This window comes from Centropristis striata, chromosome 11 (assembly GCF_030273125.1).
Source record: "Centropristis striata isolate RG_2023a ecotype Rhode Island chromosome 11, C.striata_1.0, whole genome shotgun sequence".
Taxonomy (NCBI): Eukaryota; Metazoa; Chordata; class Actinopteri; order Perciformes; family Serranidae; genus Centropristis; species Centropristis striata.
The window spans coordinates 30106943-30128237 of record NC_081527.1 but is presented as its reverse complement, the minus strand read 5'-3'; the positions used below and the strand labels follow the sequence as shown (position 1 = coordinate 30128237).

The window sequence follows — 21295 nt, the reverse complement described above, 5'->3', positions numbered from 1 at the left end:
GCCGGAAGTTAAGTCATAGGGATCACTTTTGATCCAGAGACCCTCTTTTCAGTTGGCATGTCCTCAGTGGCCTGGTGGAATGGAAAGAGGACTGAGAGACACTCGTTGATTGTGAGAATGGGAGGAGGGTGGTGTTCAGACTGGTGAGTGCTGCAACAAGTGGCTCCCTCTGCTCGTAGAGCCTCTGGAGCACATATGTGCTGTTTCAGCGGGTTTCTACCTCTTGTACGAGTTTATGCTCCGATCTTCCAATCTGTTGCTGAATTTCTGAAAGCTTTTCTTTGGCTGTGGTGCTTGACTTGAAATGCACCACAATCCCACGTGCCCTGATGCGAATGTCATCAAGGTCTGACGTCTGTGATAATGACTTCTTCACCACCAGATTCAACATGTGAGCAAATAAGTTGATGGGGCGCACATTAAGGAGATTGGCACACGCCACCATATTTGGTGCTGCGTCTGTGACCAGACTCCTCACTTTGGCTCTGATTCCCCCTCTGCCTTCAGAGTGTCTTTGGCTTCTGCTGTATTTGCTGCAGTATGGGACCGGGGGAATTTTTTTAGACCAAGCAAAACAGTTTACAGCCGGACCTCTTCTGTGATGAATTAGCAGGTCACTGCCAAGTAGGCATCCATGTTCATGTACATATCAGCTGTCAAGCTGAAATTGGACACCTTTGACACTTGTGCCACAGCCTGGTCTTTGGTGGCCCTGTATTTTTTTTTTCATTTTGTTTGTTTGTTTCAGTGCCTTCCTTCCTGGGATTGTGTATGTGGGATCCAGGAGGTTGACAAAGGCCCTAAAGTCTTCATTTTCCACCACAGCCAGTGGCTTTGCATTCATAACAACAAGGTCAGCAAGGCCTCATTCAGCTATTGCTTCCTGGACACGGATGAAAGAAAAAAATTGATTACATAGTATTTATTTTATTTTATTGTACTCAATACAATAACAGATTTCCAAGCTTTAGGTAAAATGAGTATTTAAAAAAATAATAATTATTAAGGACAGAAAGTGACAAAAGATATATTAAAGGGGATTTCTACAAGATGTACATGTGTGCAACTATTAAATTCTATTAGGATTCAACAGAGAAACAGGTTGTATTGATTAATAATACCAGAAGGGCCAGCAGGGAGGCTTTCAGCTGAGGTGCTTGGCTGCAGAGTTGCAGCCTTCTCATGATAAGCACGAAGATGCCGCAACATAGAGGAGGTGTTATTTCCATACACCAGTTCTCGTGGGCACTTAACATAAATTTATAAATTTATTAAAATGCAATAGTGAAACAGTCAAGATAATAACATAACTAATGATTTATTGTAGGCTATGATTAGTAGGCTAAACAGACACATTTGTGAGGAACGACTTAAACAATATAATATAACATTCATTCATTTTCTGTAACCATTTAATCCACCATATCGTGTATCATATTATGTAATATGTAAAACACCTACCTTGTTGGGAGGGGAGAGTGTTCCCACACACGGGATCGTTTTCTTCCACTCGCATTCTCCATCTTTACAGTTCTCTTGCAATTGAATTACACTCGCAATGGAAGATCTCTTGTAATGCTATGAAGCGGGGGGGGGGGGGGGCACGGATCACTTCACGTCTCCTTATAACATATGAAGCATCGCCAAAAATTCGAATCAGTCACTAATCGGTCACGTGATCACGGAGCTTTGATACAAGCCTCAACACACTGTTTCAAACCAGTCTGCTTCAAAAGAGTGAAACAGGCCAAACGGCCCATCTCCACTAAAGAGTAAACTAAAATATAAGTTTTGTGATTTGGCCACCAGTTGTTGTTTGTTTGCCTTTTCCATTTTCCTGCCTACTTCAGCTGTTAAATTCTTCTATTAGTCATTTGGAGCTATACACTAAAATGTATGTTTTTATTTTATTTTTCATCTGATTACTTTTTGGAGTGCAAAACACAACTCTCACTCAAGAACTGTAGTTAAGTAAAATTTTGAGGTACTTTACTTGTGTATTTTCATTTTATGTAACTTTATACTTCTACTGCACTACATTTTGAGGCAAATATTGTACTTTTTACATTTAGCTGCCAGCTTTAGTTACTTTTTCTGCATGTGTTAAATCTCAAACTGAAAACAGAATTGATTTAAAGTGATCAGAAATTTATTAAATCAGGCCTCAGAACAGTATATTAAGTCGTTAAAATGTGCATGTAATGAAAAATCTCTACTATTCCAAAAATAAAACCTTTATACAAAAGGTTTGAAGCAAATAAAAAACTGTGATTTCTTTTTTTTTTTTTGCAAGCAGACCAACATTAATTGCAATAAGTAATTTTGTGCATTTTTACACTGCAATTTTAAGATTTGCATGCTCAAATGCATGTAGTTGTACTGAGGGCCACTTCAAGTGAGGGTGAGGGCCGTCTGCGGCCCCCGGGCCTCCAGTTGCCCATCCCTGCTTTAAATGGACAAAACTTTTCTTTCGTTTATTTCCATTTCAACATATTTTTTAGAACCTGGAGTGTTTCTCATCTGGTGTCTGAACGGACTGGGACGAACTGGAGCGTGCTGTGAGATCAACAGGAAACCCTTGGAGGAAAACAGTGGACACCGGCCTCTCTGATAACCGTACGAAAACAGAGGACACCGTGTATTCGCGGCCCCGAGTGGTTTAGCCATTAGTGAGTCATTTTTCATTGGGACGTGTGCTCAGGGAAGAGGATGTGATACTGTCCACTTGTGTGGACACTGTGGGCTGCTGGTCATCAGGACACAGCACACTGAAACCCCCTGTGGACTTTCACCTGATGTCCCTGAAGTGTGATACTAACGATATAATGATTCAAGGTGATGGAAACTGGCAAGATGAGATGCACCTCATATTTCACTGGAGCCTCAGTGAATCAGGAGGCTGCAGCCATCCACGACGAGGTCACCTTGTATTTCATCTCAGTGTGTTGGTAATTATACAGACATTCAGGCTGCTGGTTAGATGAAGTTAACCTCATACATCATCTGAGACTGTTGTTAACAAGATATGACGTTCAGTGGATCCAGATATGATTAAGATGCTTCATATTTCATGTGAAGCTCTTCTAATGTGCAGTTTGTCCCTGCTACCCTGCTGTCATCACTGGAGCTTTACTATCACTACGGTTGCAAAGGGGTGAAAATTTTCTGGTAAATTTCCAGAAACTTTCCATGGGAAGTTAAGGTGGGGAGCAAAATAAAAAGAACATGACATTTCTTTTTTAAGATATTTTTTTGGCCATTTTTCAAGGCTTTATTGATAGTGAGACAGATAGAAAGGGGGTGACAGAGTGGAGGACATGCGGCAAAGGGAACTCAGGCCGGATTCAAACCCGGCTCCGCCGCAGCGAGGACTGTAGCCTCTGCACATGGGGCGCCTGTGTAACCCACTACGCTACAGACCACCCCAAGAACATGACATTTCAACAGATTTATTTGTAGGTAGAATGTTATTAAGATCTGATTATTTTATTGAGCAATCATTTCTTTCATTGAACAACAAAAACTTAAAGGATAAAAACTAAAAAACTAAAAGACAACAGGACAGGATAAAAACTAAAAGACTAAAGGACAACAGGATAAAAAAATAAAAGACTAAAAAAACAACAGGAGAGGATAAAAAATAAAATACAACGGGAAAGAAAATATAAACAATGTGATGAACAACTAGATAGGTAAATAGATAGCTAAATAGGAGAATAAATAAATAAATAAATAGTAAAGTAATCAGTTAAGAGCTAGACCAAACAGGTATTGAGCCTCCTTTTAAAAACATCAACAGTCTCTGCGGTCCTGATGCCCTCTGGCAGGCTGGCGCGGGCCATAATGGCTGAATGCAGCCTCCCCGTAGGTTTTAGTTGTAACTCTTGGAATAATTAAAAGGCCGGTGCCAGAGGACCTCAGGACCCGCGAGGGTTGATATGATAAAAGCACATCCGATAGATTAGATGGCCCAAGACCATTAAGCTAACAAACTAATAAAAGAACCTTAAAATCGATCCTGAAACACACGGGGAACCAATGCAGTGATTTTAAAACCGGTGTAATGTGCCCTCTGGTCCTCGTCAGCATGCGCGGCTGAGTTTTGTAATAATTGTAGGTTGTGGATGCTCTTTTTGGGAAGACCAGAGAGCAGGGCATTACAATAGTCTTAACAACAAGAGATAAAAGCATGCATCAGCACCTCCTTGTTGGCCTGAGAGAGAAATGGGCGGACTCTAGCTATATTCTTAAGATGGTAAAAACCACCGTGAAAAATTACTCTTCTTCAGAAGGGGCTTCACCACTGCCGTTTTGTAGGCAGCGGGGAAGACACCCGTCTGAAGAGAGCAATTCACAACATTTAAAATCTGTTCCTCAAAGAAAGCATAAAATGATTTTAAGAGCAATGTGGGAATAGGATCTAAAAGGCAGGTCGTTGGGTTTACTTGGGAGAAAACTCGACCAAATGTCCTTGCATCAACCAGGGCAAAACTCTCCAGTGTTTCCTCAGATAGGAGCGATGGTTCAGGTGTGTAAAAAAAATACATTCTGGAATAAAAGACTGGATCTGATACCATCGATCTTACTTCTGAAGTGGTCTGCAAAGTCCTCGCAAAGGGCCTCTGATGGTGTCATGTGAGCTTTATTAAAACTGGTAAGTTTTGAGTTATTCACGTAGTATTTCATGATGAACTGTCAATTTCGTTTTTCTCCACCTACTCTCTGCACTCCTGCAATTTCTTTTTAGTTTTTTGATGTTAGCGGTTCTCCACGGTGGTACAGGTTTTGTTTTTACAGTTTTAGTTAAAAGTGGAGCCACTGAGTCCAGTGTTGTTTTCAGTTTGGAGTTGGAGAATTGTAAACAATAAAATCACAGGGTGCAGGTAAAAGATCAGCAGGGGTGCTCTGTAAAATCTCGATAAAATTTGCAGCCACTTCAGAAGTCAGGTAACGTTTCCTCACCGTTCTCACCGGGGCCTCCTGAGGGTTAAAACTGGCGATGTTAAAGTACACACAGTAGTGGTCAGACACAGCCAGGTCCACAACAGAGGACAAACCAGCAGACAGGCCGTAGGTTATGACCAGGTACAGGGTGTGCTCTCTGTTGTAAGTCCGCTGTGCAACATGCTGTTTAAAATCTAGGCAGCATAAAAGGTTTAAAAATTCTCTGGAAATGGCGTCCGAGATATTGTCAATATGTAGATTAAAATCACCAGCTATTAAAACCCTCTTGTAAGTGGTGTGTATGATTGATAAAAATTCAGAAAATTCACTGATGAAAGACGAAGAATATTGGGGTGGGCTGTAAACTGTGATGCAGATCATCGGAGGGCTGCTAAAAGAAAGGCGTGATATTCAAATGATGTGTAACTGTTAAAAGAAACCTCTTTTGAGTTCAGCGTTTCTTTTAAAAGTGATGCAGTACCGCCACCCCTCCTAACCCCCCTTGTGGAAAATAAAAAATAAAAATTACGTGGGCAGGCCTCAGTGAGAACAGCTGGTGCATCGGTGCCAAGCCATGTCTCTGTCAGTAGGAAAATGTCCAGGTTGTGATCTGTAATTAAGTCATTTATGATGAAGGTTTTGTTGGAGAGAGAGCGCACATTCAGCACGGCCAGATTAATGTTCGTGCCGAATGTACGCTCACAAGGTGTGGTGATGGGGACCTGCAGGAGGCAGGTCAAGTTGCTCAGAGCCTTATTGCGAGGGCATGAGCGCCTGTTTGTGATTCTGACTGGAATGGGTTGGGGAGAAATAACAAAGTTTGGGCAGAGCAGTAGTAAGCCCGCCTCGCCACACGGGGGAGCTAGCTCTGTATGGGCTAGCTCCCTCGTGTGGGGAGGTTGGGGAGGGGGAGGCTTGCCTGTGGTGACCTACGCTGACCAGGTGCGGATGATTTGGGCATGGGGTGTACGATAGTCAGTGCGAGGGAGAGGTCCAAACGGAGGAAAAGATATTGTCAGTGAGAGTCCGTGAACCTCGGCCGTTTGGATGGATAGATGGGCGTTTCCAGAAGAGATTAAAATTGTCAATAAAAGCTATGTTGCGGGCTGCACATGTTGATTTCAGCCAGGTATGGAGGCTCAGTGTGCGGCTAAAACGAGCGACACCTCAGCTGTGAGAAGGTATGGGTCCGCTGATAAAAACTTGCTTGCCGTGGGCCTCGAGGGAGTCAAGAAGTTTATTAAAATCCTGTTTGAGCAGTTCGGATGACTGGTCAGGAATGTTGTTACAGCCAACGTGCACGACAACATCCTGGGCTTGTGTGTGTGTGTCCAGGATGCTAGCAGACTTTTCCTGGATGTCTGCCACCTTAGCACCGGGGAAGCAAAATGTCTTTGCAGATTTATTTCCCACATTTCTCACAATCGGGTCTCCAATGATGAGCATGGTTGAGAGGGAGAGGTCGGTGAGGGAGACGTCAACTGTGGTGGAGGAGTGGATGAAGGTGTGCAGACAGAGTGAGGAGCAGGATCCCGCTGCGGCGCAGGTGTAAACTGCGGTATGGAGCAGCGAAACCTGGGGTGAGGAGTGACCGATGGAGGGATCTGCGCCAGTGGGGGACTGCTGGGGTCACTGGATGTAGGAGGAGGCAGGGATTCCGCAGCCAGAAGAGGAAAGTCATGCAGGTCCAAAATGTTATATCTGTTCTGCAGCTGGATGGTGTTGTGAGGAGGCGCATTTGAGGAGCGTCTCCCTCTTTTGCTGTGAGCACCGACCATAGACCAGCGCTCCTGATGGGATAGGGTGGAGCTGGCCAGGGCTGCATGTCTTGGTCTAGCCCCGAGCTGGTTCCAGGAGACATCAGGGATGGTGACCGGAGCAGCAGCTGGACCCTGAGCGGTGACAGGCTCTGGAGGAGAGGCAGCTCCTGCTCTGGCCTCCTCGACTCCTACAGCAGGGAGCGAAGAAGCAAAGGCATCGGGAGCTTGGGTGCAGGTTGTGCTGGACTGTGCTGGACCGAAGATGATGGTATCCATTAACTTTTCAGCTTCCTGGATCTTGTACAGTGTGGAGATTCTTCTCTCCAGCTCTGCGACTTTATCCACCAGGAGGGCGCAGCTGACACAGCTTGATGAGGAGGTGAGTGGAGCCATGGTTTCCAGGGTGCGATGGTGTTTGTGTCTGACGGTAAACTCAGTACTGCCGTCGACGAGCGTACCGTCAACTAGTTGCTCAGTTTGGCTGAGCACTAAACACAAAAATGTCTTTTGTTGGCTTGTTGTAAAGATAGCTGGCTCGTAGCTAGTTGGCTTAGCTAGCTGGCGATAGCCAGTAGCGGTTAGCTAGCAACGGTCTATATAGCGTACCTGCACAACTGGAAAGCAAAAGCGGTCTCTTTTTCCATCGGAGTATGTTGTTGAAGTTGTTTGAAGTTGTCAGAGTATGCTGCCAATTCCCATTGAGACAATCAAGAACACGCTAAGAACAAGGGAATCCGAGTGACAGTGGTGTGTTATATTACTCATGCCCCCGACCCCACCCATTCAAAAACGTTAAATGAAAAAAAAAAAAAAAAAGCCCCTGTCCCTTCAAAAAAGTCCCATTCAACATGTAAATGAACTGAGCATGTGATGGAGGAATGCACAGTGCATCTAGAGGGTGTGGCCTCAGTTGGGGGCGTGGCCTCAGCAGCCCTGCAGTAAGCAGTTTTTGTGCGTGTTTGTGTCTTCTCGTACTTCATACAGAGTGAGGACCATGGCTTTAACCCTTTATCAGGCGAAGAACTATATTTGGTAACTTCAGTGGATATCATCAATATTTCGAGAAAAAAGTTGCAAATTTACTAGATTAAAGTGGCAAATCTACAAGAAAAAAAGTCACAGATTTAAGAGATTTAAAGTGGCAAATCTGCACGAAAAAAGTTGCAGATTTACAAGAAAAAAGTGTGAAAAAACAACTTTTTTCTCGCAGATTCACCACTTAAAATCTCATAAATCTGCAAAAAAAATTCTCGTAAATTTGCCACTTTAACCTCGTAAACTCTTTTTCTTAAAATATTACCCCCTTCCGCCGGGTCCGTATGTTTTTTTTTTTTTTTACACATTCTGGCTGTGTGAAATATCCTCCAATATTCTCTAGGGTTGAAATTTGGAATTTGCAAGTATTTCAATGAGTGCCCTATTAAGGGTTAACCAGCAAACTGAGCATATTTTTCTTTAAAGGCCTGTTTGAGGGTGAAGACTTGATTTTAAGGTTGAGGTTATAATCAGGTTTAGGTTAGGTGGTTAGGGTTAGGCATTCATTCGTTGTGATGGTTAAGGTTAGGGGTCTAGGGAATGCATTTGATGAATACAGAGTCCTCACAAAGATAGGACAAGAATGTGCGTGTGTGTTTTGTTACCTGCACAGTCACAGAGTCTGTCATTCTCCTGATGGTCACAGTGTGCAGCTGTCCATTGGCCAGACTCCGCACTCTGCTTCTCAACACCTCAGCGTCTCTGCTGCTGTCCAGCTTATATCTCACCTCCAGTTTATCTACACACACACACACACACACACATACACACACACACACACACAGTAGTTTTTCCAATTTAAACTTTTCCTCCTAATGATGAAAGCATCCAGGTCTTCTTCTCTAATCCTGCTGGAAACCTTTTCATAATATTTCACGTGGATAATGAATCTGAATGATCATTATCTGAGTCAATAAAGCTTTCCATATTTAAGAGGATTAGAAGTTAATTCCCTATCAATAACACACCTCCAAATCTAATTAATTTTCCTAATAATCTGAGGATTAAGAGCAGATTCATTGAAAGCTCTGTGATGTCTTTGGGCTTTTAAGATTAAAAAAGAGGATAAGATTACACATTATATATATTAATTTTGTCTACTTTCCATGAAGACTAATGAATCCCATGAAGAACAATTCATGATTATGACTCACTATTTTTCTTTTTATAAGAAAGGTGTGTTAAACAAGATGAACTAATTATTTGGTGTAAGAGCTCATCCAATCAGCTGTTGTTTCTGGTAATAAATGTATGTTTTCTTGTGAGCAGACTTTAAGAAATTGACAAGGAATTTCTGAAAGAGGTTTAACTGCAGCACAGGGAGAAAGAGAAATAAGAAATGAGCTGAACAAGAAAAAGCTCTCAGGACTTAATTGGACACTTCACTTTAAGTGCATTTACCTGACAACTCCACGGTCAGCATGAAACCTTAATACCCTGCTGTCCATCAGCTTTCTATGAGTCACTAGCACCAAAAAAAATCCATTTGCAGCTAATCTGGCAGCAAAGTGCCAATTTTATTAGACAAAAATTACATTTATCGGCATCCAAGTGCCTCCTATTACCATCAGCCAAACTCACAACATAATTATTTGACACAAAAGTTTATAAAACACATCAGCAACTTTTCTGCTGTTTTATTCAGCAGCACAGTGACCTGCCTTCCCATTAGCAGCACAGCAAACTTCCCTCAGCATCTCCCATCAGCTCTCACTGAGGGGACCAGTGGACTCTTTTTTTTCTGCCTGAGACAAAACTTAACAGCCGGCCCAACTGGACGGATTAAAAGGCAGTCGAGGCTGACGGGGTGAATCCAGAGAGAGGAAAGATCTGACAGATCGTGATCTGGTGAAGCTGCAGAGCACAGCAGAAGAGGAGAGAGAGAGAGGGAGAGGAGAAGGACAGGAGGAGAGGTCGATATCAGGAGAAGATGACAGGAGTGAGAGGAAGAGGGGAGGAGAGGTAAGATGAGAGGCTGGGAGGAGATGCCAACAGGCAAAAGTAATTGAAAAAAGTTGAGGGAGGCGGAAAAAGAAAAAAAAAAAAGTCTTGACAAGATTTTTCATTTAAGGTTTGAAAATGTACGGTATAATGTAGACTGTAAGAAATGTCTGTAGATTTTACAGTGAAAAACTGCTAAACCATGACAGTAAAAGGCTGTAAAATGATAAATGGGTTAATTCAGTTTCAGGAACAATGAAACACCATAAATGTATATATCAGCCAAAACAGTATATTTTACAGTTTTGTTTTGAAAAATACATTACTGTAAAATTCACTGGAACCGTATTTGTAACAAAAATATACTGTAATATATATAAAAGCCATCTGTAATTTTTGCATTCATCTTTTGTAAGTAAAACTTTTTCTCACTGTTAAATGTACTAAATACCATATCTCTAACAAAAATATACTGTAATATTTAATGGTAAAATCTTTAATTTATGCGGCATTTATAAAGTATTTTCTTGACAATTATATGGCAAAACAGTGTTTCTTTTGATGGAAAAACGTTATTTATACGGTAAAAAATGGAATAAAATGGCAATCTTAAACATGAAATCAACAGTGCCAATATCTTTTTACGGTAAAAGTTCTGCCGTATTATGGTAAATTCTGGCAACCACAGCTGCTGTTTTTTTTACCGTAAAAACAACAGTTTTTTTTTTTTTTTACAGTGTAAAGGAAGGGCGAGCGAGCACCCAAAAGGGAAGTAAAGAGGTGTAATTAACTAGAAGGGGAGAGATGGGTGTTAAGAGGAGTGGGAGAGAAGGAGGCAAACGGGAAAAGAAGCCTGTAAAAAGCTTTTCATAAATAAAAGAGGCCATTCAAACCTCAAGTCTGAGACAAAAACATGGGTGTGAACGAGGGAAGAGGATGGAAGAAGAGGTGTTTAAGAGGCTTAGAAAGGTGATACACCTAATCTTGTGTGCAATCTTTCTTTCCAAAGAATCTAAATAAATGATGCTGTGAAGAGAAGTCAAGGCAGATAAGATGATCTAAAAAAGATTAATAAATAAATACGCTCCACTTCAATTTTGTGCAAAAGACAAACTCCTTCAAAATAAAAGCCTCCTCACCGTGCTTGTTGATGAGCAGGGCCAGGTACTCTCTGTAGTAGGAGCTAACGTAGAGCAGCAGAGCCGGACTCTGGTTGGTCCTGAAGCTCAGGGAGACGTTCTCTCCTCTCAGAGTCATGTCGGAGTAGATGGAGGACGGCAGGGCGCTGCTGTTCCTGCTCAACTCGTATGGCTCCTTGAAGGTGTAGCTGACCGACGTCCCTGACTTGAAGCTGGCCGACACCTCTGGAGGAAGAAAGAGTTATGGAAAGGGTTACTTTTGTTTTGCAATATCATAAAATGGAGAGGGAAAAGTAAGGCTGATTTGGCAAGATATATAAAAACACATTGTTCTTTAAAAACTGTGTTTCCAAACTGCCAAAACAAACATCAAAGATATCTCTTTCTGACAAGAAAAAGCATTATAAGCGTTTTGTTTGGGACATTGATTCATATGGACTACAAACATTTTGAAACCTTTTGAATCTTAAAAGATAAATAGAGGCTTTTTGATGTTCTCAGATCAAGACTACAGTCATGTTTTTTATCAAGGAGGTAGACTGGAGTACTTTTTTTTCTCCTTCTTTTTTACATGACCTTTTTATATTAAACATTTTAGGGATTCACCTAAACAAACATCCACAAAAATGCATGGAGTATCTATTTAATGCATGATATTATCAAGCAAAATGCCACACATGTTGTCCTGATTGCAATCTGAAGATACATAATTTAAAGCTTTAATTAAAAACCTGAAAAAATGGCCTATCTTCACTCCACCATGAAATATAACGTTTAGAATCCTTCACAAACCTTTTTTTGTATGAAAGTGTGTGAAAAATTGGGGACACAACATGTTATGCATTTCCAAAGAGAAAAAATAACTCTGTCCTGTACCCTGAGACATTCCCCTCTCAAATCTTTTGAGACATAAGTAACAAATCAACAAGAAGTAGAATCATGTTATTGTCCTGAAGGCCTCTATAGGTATATTTTCTGTATTTTTGATCATATTGTAAGTATGACTGAGAATGTCAAACTCTACACCAAGTACCCACTTGTATTGTGTGTGTGTATATTTTTTTAAATAGTTTTGTTAAACTACTTGAATCAAATCAATGAAATCAAAATTACTTGATTTAGCCTAGAGGGGAAATTCAGTTAGTCTGGTAAGAATGAGACAGCCTGATGGCTATAGGAGCGAAGGATTTTTTGTATCTCTCTGTCTTGCAACTGCTGTTTTTTGGTCCATAAAGGTTTTGTGTAGCAGATGATCCGGGTATTTCAGGATGGCCTCGAGCATCTTGACAGGTCATCTCTCCACCACCTCCTCCAGTTTGTCCAACCTGGCTCCAACCACAGAACCAGCTCTTTAGACCATTCTGTCCAACCGCCTTGCATCTCTGTGTCTGATGCTGCTGTGGTGTAAATTTACCATCCCTCTGAGTGAGAAGATTGGATTAAAAACCAAGTCGAAGTTCCTTTTAGTTTTCTTTATCATCAATCAGAACACTGTCTAAATACAGCGGAGACAGAACTTTGTCAATTTCGAGGCTGCTGAATGAAAGGTGTCCCGAGTCCAATGGAGCCCTCAGTTCTCTCTCCCTTTTCTGTCTGTGTGTAAGATCATTAAATTCAAATGTTCCAGCCCATGCATGTGTACGTTTTCCTGGGCACAAGCACTCTGCTAAGCCTACTTTTTAACCTTAAAAGGATACAATTTATACTTGCTTATCTTCAAAAATTCCAATGCCTTTACTGTCTGACAACTCCCAGATATGAATGGTCATTATTCTGGTTGGTACCAGCTGATACCTGGAGACTCTGGCTGTTACATGATCTAGAGGTCATACTGAGGCCTTTTATATAAAGCAGAACTTTTAGTATTAGAGTAATATAAATCTGTAGCAAAAAATACACTACACTGCCTCCCCAGCAGACTGCAGCATAAAACAACACACTACCACCACAGACTGATAAAACATCTGCAGCATCTTACTACAGATGTCCAGAGATCTGAGCTTCCTTAAGAAAAAGAGGCGGATCTGCCCTGTTTGTAGAGAGCAGGTGCTAAGTGTTCCCATGCTATCATCACTGCTACATTTCTGCTAAAAACGGACTACGGTTAATCAAATTTATCATCTTCCATTAAGAAAACCATGTGAAAAAATGAATAACACGACCTAGGACTGACTGTTAAACATTTTGAATCACTGAACGTAAGTGTTATTAGACACAGTGCTGAATAAAATGTTTAATTGTGTATGGTAACAACATGCAAGTGGCAACATTTCGGCAGAATCGCCCAAGATTTTCTCAGGTGGTCTTGATTGTCAGAGATCATTTGAACCATACTGAACTGGTGATACATGAGAGCACCTTTTCAGAGATAAGCAGCAAATGTCTCTGAAAGGTAACTCAACAGGATGCTTAGCAGCTGATAAACTGTCCAGATATTGCACATGTTGTATAAGTGTTCATAACCTTTTAGTTCAGAAAAAGATGTGAAAATCATTAGGCCTAAATCTCTGTGACTCACAGCACTAATGCAGCCCTTTACCGTCATTCATTACTTTAGTTTTATTGATGGATTTCCACTGACTTTTCATCTTGCATAAACACATTTTATTTCACTTTGCAGCATCTCTTTTGTTTTGCCCCCAGTAGAATAGTTGATCAATATTACCAGGAAGAGAATAATTGTTTCCCTGGTAGAGTGCAATACATTTATTCATAGTAACTTTTCTCTTTGTTTTAATATTGTAATAAATAGCTGAGGGTAAGTCTAGCTCGATAAGACATTTAAAACGAACAAAACAGCTCTGTCCTCAATGAAGGGCTTTTTTTCTTGCTGTTATTTTATTACAGATGAAAGTAGGATTTTTTTTTATTTTTTTTTTTAAATTAAATAAAGGAATGAACATAGAAAAATAATTGGAAATAACAATGTTGATCAGTTCAATAATAACAATAACAACACAAATAATAATAATAATAATAATAATAATAATGATGATAATAAAAATAATAATCATAGCAAAATAAAACCTCAATGATTAAAATAATGTATACATACATCAATAAATAAATGTCGTTTGTTTTGTTTCTTTCATTTTTCTTTCTCATATTGGGCTGCTCCCAGGCCCATTTTTTCTTTTCTTTTTTTTTTTTTAGAGGGGACCCAGCTTTCACCCAAGTTGCCCAGGGTAAGGTCTCAGTCAAAAAACAAACAAACACAGTTCTATCCATTCCACCACAAATGCATCAAAGGAATTATAATCTGCTTTCCGTGCCTCTGCCTGCTGACGTAGAAGCAGATTAGTACAGTTGATAGCAGCAGCTGATGGGAAGATAACTCAGTTAAGTTCCTGAACTCGGCCATAAAGTTCAACACGATGACGCAATATGAGTGAAACTAATTAAACATCAAACAACTGAAACCGGCTGCAACACATCAAACAGACACTATCTGCATGAAAGCTGGTAGCTAAGCACTTCTTGATGAGTGGTTAAAGGTTCACTGGGATGACGACGATGACCTTTAAACAGCATCCACACATGGACACATCTTCTATTTATTTTTAATTGCATTTCCAGTGTAGTCTGTGAGAGTACATTATAGGAATATATCCTAATGAAGTCCTATAGAACTAACTGCCTGCATACAATGCTTAACATATTTATTAGACCTCCTGCCGTAAAAGCAAGAAAACATAAATATTTTAGAAATATTTCAAAAGCTTGTTTAAAACTAAAATGTTATTGTTATTTATTTGGCAAATAACAAACTGAATTCACTTTCTTTTTCATGTGAGCTGGCTCACTGGGTTTCTCTGAGAAGTCAGAAATGAATCAAGCAGATAATTGAACCACTAAAAGTCATTTTTCTGTTTAGGAATACAAGTAAATAACTATAATTTTACATCTTAATTAAGAAATAAAAATTTGCTTTACTATTTATTGTAAAACAATAACTTTGAAAATTCATGGATAACAATAATAATTATATTTTAACATTACAAATATATTTTCGGTTAAAGAGCTTCAACATACTGCTGTATTAAGCATTACAGAAACATAAAAAACAGTTTGGTAATTATTAATGCTGTTAATTGTGGAGAACTGTGGCACAAACTGGTGGTCTAATAAATTTGTTAAGCACTGTTTGTGTAAAAAAAACTGTTTAATGTTATCTTTATGGAGATGGAGAGTCCTCCTAAAGGAACTTAAAGCAGACACAGGACATTAAAACAGCCGTGACCTTGGATGCTGAGATATACGAGTCAGCTGCTGTGCATGTAAAACAAACAGGAGGTGATGGAGGCCTGATGTGATGGGGGTCATTCCTCCCAGGGCCCAATGTTCCCCAGATTTATATTGCACATAATGGCAAAGATCCTCCCCAAATTTGTATTCACATGTGAATAATGTAGGATCTTAGACATAAATGTGCTCCTATGTGCTGCTGTGCAGACAGAGAGGTCAAGGTAGACAGAAGCATTAAAGGTGTTTATTCAGTTGTATTTCCATTTGACCAAACCATTTTAAGGGCCTCTGCTTTATAAACACTGTCTATATCTTGTCACAGAACAAGAAATAAATGTAGCAGTGCCAGTGAGAAAGAAGACAGCGAGCAAGTAAAAAAAACAGCTTTTGGAGATGTTTTGGGGAAGAAAATGCATTGAGACCTCAAGGACACAAACAGCATTCAATGAGTAACTCTGAATGTAAACAGAATGACATAAAACTCTGCAGCATGTATGTTTATTTTGATTAAAAATTTCTTGCAAATTGGTTTAAAAAAGAAAAGAAAATGACCCTCAATCACCTACAAAGTGAAAGAGCCAAAGGACCCCAACCTTTAGATCTGAATACATAATAATTCAGAAAAAGCACAAATAATGACACAGAAACAGATATTTGTACTACACAAACATAGTTATTATTTGGGCTGTGTCAAGTCGATTAATATCACTGTGGATGGCTACAAAATAAAAATGTCCATTCTGCTTGCAACTTTGGACTTTCGTTTCAATAACTACAATTCACAGTTCGTCTCCTTTTTAAATATATATTTCTACCTAAACTACGTTATATGATATGGTCAAAAAGTGTCAAAGACTAAAGGTACAGTTTGAGGATTTGAAAATATATTTATATGCTAACATTACATCAATCCGATGCTTTGAAGGTACAATCTACAATGTCATTTAGCAGACGCTTTTATCCAAAGCAACGTACAAAGTCAAGAATCAACACAAGATTAAGTGGCATGGACTTACAGTAGTTGAGTCCTGTTAGGATGTAAGTGCTTTTTGTACATACGTTTTTTTAGGATGTAAGTGCAACAACTGTATTACCAATGAGTGATATAGTTCAACATGTGTCGGTGTGATAATTTCACTGGTTGAACAGACACAGAGAGTCTCTAATATAGACATGGAGTAGCAGTGATGTGCCTACAGTATGTGTATCTGTGTGTACCTGTATGGCAGAAGACTCCAGCGTGTGCTGACAGGCCGCAGTCACAGTGGAAGCCGCTGTCTCTCTCCACACAGCGGCCCTGGTTCTGGCAGAGCGAGCCGTAGCTGCTGCAGTGACCCGGGCAGCCGGGTCGGACCCCGGGTGTGATCTTCGCCCTCTCCTCCAGGTCCAGGGTGACCCCGTTTAGCTGCAGGGAGCGAATGCAGCCCCGAAAGCCCTTCTGCCTGGACGCTGTGCCTCCTGAAAGCACACAAAAAGTACATTGTTTATTTTTATTTAAATTATCAATTTTAAATTTCCAACTGTGGCTATTTATCTAAAGTCACAAACGTCAAAGCAACTAGAAATCAAAGCTAGGACTCTTTGGCTCTTTTATTTCATTAGATGTTTCTTTTCTCCCTAGTTTTTCATGTCTCCTCCTCCTGTCATCTACAGCAGATCCACTGTCAACACCGTTCTTATGAAATGACACAACGATGAAACAGCAATGAGGCAACAAGCTGGAGATGGAATTCTGAACCACTATATACATCTTAACAGCTGTCTTTTTGCCTGTCAGTATGGCATCATTCCAGCTGTTGACTGGCTAACAAGGTGGCTGGCTGCCTTGTTGAAATACTGTCTACTGGGAACAGAAAGACAGATTTCCTTCCATTTTGATCACATTTCCTTGCACCATCCCCAGCACATCACTTGCAATCTGACAGTTTTTTTTTTCTTTGAATAGCTACAGACAGTGTAACAATATCAAAAAGACATGTCCACCTCCCCACACACACATATGCTGCTCCCTTACATGTGATGGCAGCAGATGGAGTTCAAACCTGACAACCTGTCATTTCTGCAAAGATCATGATTGAAATTGTAATTGTCCTCAGAGTTCAGACATGCCAGCACTTTGCTTTCAGTGGTCGAAGCTGACACCTTCCTACTGTTCAACAGCAGGAGCTTTTCACACCAATAAATCACTCAGCACTGTCCGGCTGCTCTCTCTGCTCTGATACAAATGACTGAAATTAGCAGGAACCAGTGCTGAGGTAGAGTACTTCAATCAGGCTGATAAAGTTTTTTATTAAATCATGACGCAGTATGTTTTCATGTGTACGTCTTTTGTTTTAGTATTAAATGAAACACAACAATTCACTACATTCTGTTAGTGACAATGGTTCTTATACTGAATCTTGGAGGTGTGACTACTATCTATTTTACATTGATTATAGATTATGACTATATATATTATATATTAGATTATAAACTGTACTAATAAGTAATTGTTTGTGGGGAGTGAAATGTTGGGTGCCAGACCCTTGTCAGCTACACACAGGGTCATTTCTATCAGAAAAGTCTCCTGATGTACACTGGTATGACATGTAGTGGTGAAACGTTTCCACCTGGAGTAAAATAAAAATAAAATGGGCTTTTGTTGGATGGGTTGGAAGTATGTTTTCACAGGTTTGTTCATAGTTTCAAATGAAAATTGTCTTTTTCAGAAATTAAAATAAAAAGTCAAATACCATTGTGTGGGGTACTCACACTTTGCCACTCACTGGCCCTCATTTACTAAACTCATTTATCTATAAGCACAGATCTGAGTGTATATTTCGTCTTACAAAAGGGTTCACGTGTGATTCATCAAATATTCGTATCTCGCCAATCACAGCGTTAGAATGATTGGACATTGATAAATGTGGCGGCTGAAAACAAGTGTTATTTGAATGTCACGCCCTAAAGATTCAGTCAGTCAGTCAGTCAGTCAGTCAGTCAGTCAGTCAGTCAGTCAGTCAGTCAGTCAGTCAGTCAGTCAGTCAGTCAGTCAGTCAGTCAGTCAGTCAGTCAGTCAGTCAGTCAGTCAGTCAGTCAGTCAGTCAGTCAGTCAGTCAGTCAGTCAGTCACATTGCCCCTGGTTTGGACCAGGTGTGTGAGGCCTATGTATGGAGTTGGGTTCCAGAGCTCTGTGCTGACTCATTGTCTCACCTTCAGAGGCAGTTAGAGCATCTCCTCTTCCCCTTTCATGTGTTTATTCATGTATTCCAATGTGTTGGCTCTCTGCCCTGGGTAGTTATCAAACCCAGCTCTTTGTGTTATTCAAATGCGTCGTTGACAGCCGTTTTGTTTATAAGGGCTATTTTATGCCTCCTGAGCTGCTCGGCAGCAGTGGTTTTGTTTCTCCTTATCCAAGCCTTTTTATTTAAAGGAGCTTGTTATTTCTTTTCCCCATCTAATCTCTCTGGGATAACTTTAATATACCCCAAGTCTGCAACTGTGTCCCATACCTCATCCCCGACACTTGTAATAGATTTCTGAAAGTGCCTTTCACATAATCCATGGACACTTTTTTTTAACACATGGAAAACAAGAAAAAAAACTAAAGCTTGCATTATTTCATGCAGGACACAGCTTTCTTATACGAACTTTATTGCAATATAATATGCAAAATAATATGCAAAATAATCCAAAATTCTTTTTCTTGCTCTTTGCTTTGGATTGCTTGCCAAGCATATACTGTGTTGTAATCGATGGATTGCATTGGTGTGTACTTGTGGTTATTTTTGTTTCTGCAAAAGACTTTGATGTTGGATTTGAGATCCTTAAAACGAACTGCAATTATTCACCTGAGGTGTTAAGACCACCTCATTAACATCCTTTTAGGGTCAGTTCTCAGAGTAATTGGCACTTCAATCTAACCTGTTAGTCACAAGTGAAATCAAGTCAACAAGATTTTGGCGGGTGAGGCGACGTAGTTCCGCAAGACGCAGTTGCCGGTCTCCTCTGCCTCTCCCGAGAAGACAGGGAGCACTTAAACAGCTATTACACTGCAGCATGCGATGAGACGATAGAGGAACTTGTGGCGTATATTAACTACCCCTCTGGGAAGCCACAGCGCACTATCCCAGAGGTGCTTTGTCAAATAGCCCTCCTCTATGATCGCAAAGCACAGCTACAAGCTGCAAAGCACCAAGCTGAGCTTGAACAGCTGCACGTCATGCAGAAGGCCAATAACAACCTGCGGCAGGAAATCAGGGCCGCAGGAGGTTTCTCAAACACTGCAAGCACAACTCTATTCTGCCCAGCAGGGGGCAGAAGTCAACGCCAGACGGGTAAGTACCAGTGTTGAAATGTTTGCTGCAGTATCAGAGCCTGTTGATTCGTGGGCAGACTCCATCCCGGATACGCCCAGGCAACCTAAGGAACTGCGGGCAGCAAAGGTAAGGGAAGCTGCCCTGCTCCAACAGTTAAACCCAGGAACTGATGCAATCACTTTGGACAGCTATAGAGTCTCCCCGATGCAATGGTAACCCGGATGGAACCCATTCAAAGGTTTCCTTTGAGCGAACCTCTTCAAAAGAACAAGTCCAAAAGTTCCTAGTCACAGAGGAAGAGCTTAGTGGCAAAAGATGGCCAAAATGATTCCTTGGTGGTTCGATTGCAGCAGCATCAGCTTTCGGGTCTCTGTTTTCCATTGGGCTCCCAGCTGCTAACTCCGTCAGTCTCAGTGATCTCCAGAGACATATGGACATCATATGGACAGACATGATAGCGAAATGCCGGAAATCCAACAAAGGCTCATCCTCCAATAGGAACAATTACAGAACCTGGGTAAAATCATTCAGGGTGCCATACTCACCATCAACTTACAATTTGCTCTGCTAAATAACACCTTGCATGCCTATGTTTGGGTAGTCAGGGACTTAATGCATGATCTTTTCAGAGAGGTAAGCCTTTCAGTGAGCAGAGTTAGGATTCAAGTCTACCTGGTCTCGTTGTTGAACAGATTCTTAAGTCTGCTACTTCCACCATTGTTCAACCATCACAGGTACACTTGGCGTATGGTCTTGGCAGTGCAATCCCAATCTTGGTAAACCAATTGAACCTAGAAATAGGATTCATCCTAAATCTACCAATAATCGAACAGCATAACATATATAGGATGAAGTTAGTATTGAATGTTGGGATTTGGAAGGGTAATCCACACGTACACCTTAGGACACCATCAATCATTTAATACCAGGAGGATGACCCCTCACTCTACCTCATCCCCAACCTGAACATGTGCACAAAAACCACAGTTTGCCCGAGTAATCCTTATTATTAGAGATGTGACCGGCTACCTCTGTGGGCTCTGGACTGAGTCCCCCGAACAGAGATGCCAAGGCAGCATGTCAATCAGGGATGAAGGGACTGAGACTAGAGTAGAGGGGCTGGAAATCAATGGCTTGTGAGTACACCTAACACGGTAGCCTTAATGTCCTATGACCGCCATTATACAGCAAATAAACTGGCCCTGTCAAACCAGACTATATTTTTAACGGTTCCTCAGAAGGCCATTGTCCATATTGGTGAGATTCTCCTCTATCATCTCAACTCAAATCGTCATGATGCAGAGATTGAGATCATTGATGGGTTCAAAAGCCACAACCTCACAATTGATGAGCCCTTCAACAACAACTTCTGGCTTAATGGACTAATCTGGTGCAGTTCAGCCTCAAACCAATTGGACTGACCACCACATTTTTCAATAATGGAAACAGGTTATCGTCCTATCAGGAACACCCCATTAGTCTAATTGCTCTCAGACTCCTTTTTAGTGGTAGGATCATCACGGCAATTGTCGCTCACATCATGTATAGATACATCAAAGAACTACAGGCCAAGTTGGACTCTGTCTGTTCGTCCCACAACATTTCGAACAACAGTCCGCAGCAAAACACACTGGCTAGCTCCAATCCTCACCGGGAGTAAAGTTATTAACCTCTAACAGCCATTCCTTTCTCTCTTTTCACATACTTTGAGTGTCTTAAGTTTGGTATTTGTAATCTGTTTATAGTTGTAGCTTAGTTTATTGGTTTAAGTGTTGTTAATCTAAAGTTAAATCAACCTAATTTGGATTTAAAGAGCATTTGTTTGATTGTATGAATGTTGTGATAACAGCTGATTGTGAAGGTCAGTGCTCAAATTTCACCTTTCACTGTTTATCTGATAAATGCATAATATTTTAAATATTGACCTTTTGTA

At 40.7% G+C, this 21295-nt stretch overlaps 1 protein-coding gene across 1 annotated transcript in view; it reads right to left on the bottom strand.

Moving 5' to 3' along the window:
- The window catches only part of LOC131980034 (contactin-associated protein-like 4), a 148764-nt gene that overhangs the window by 15613 nt on the left and 111856 nt on the right, over positions 1–21295 (bottom strand). The window contains exons 18-20 of the mRNA XM_059344168.1: positions 16283–16522; positions 10820–11044; positions 8345–8478 (exon numbers count right to left, since the gene is read on the bottom strand). Coding sequence (XP_059200151.1) covers positions 8345–8478; positions 10820–11044; positions 16283–16522 — 599 coding nt within the window. The remainder of the gene's footprint in view (positions 1–8344; positions 8479–10819; positions 11045–16282; positions 16523–21295) is intronic.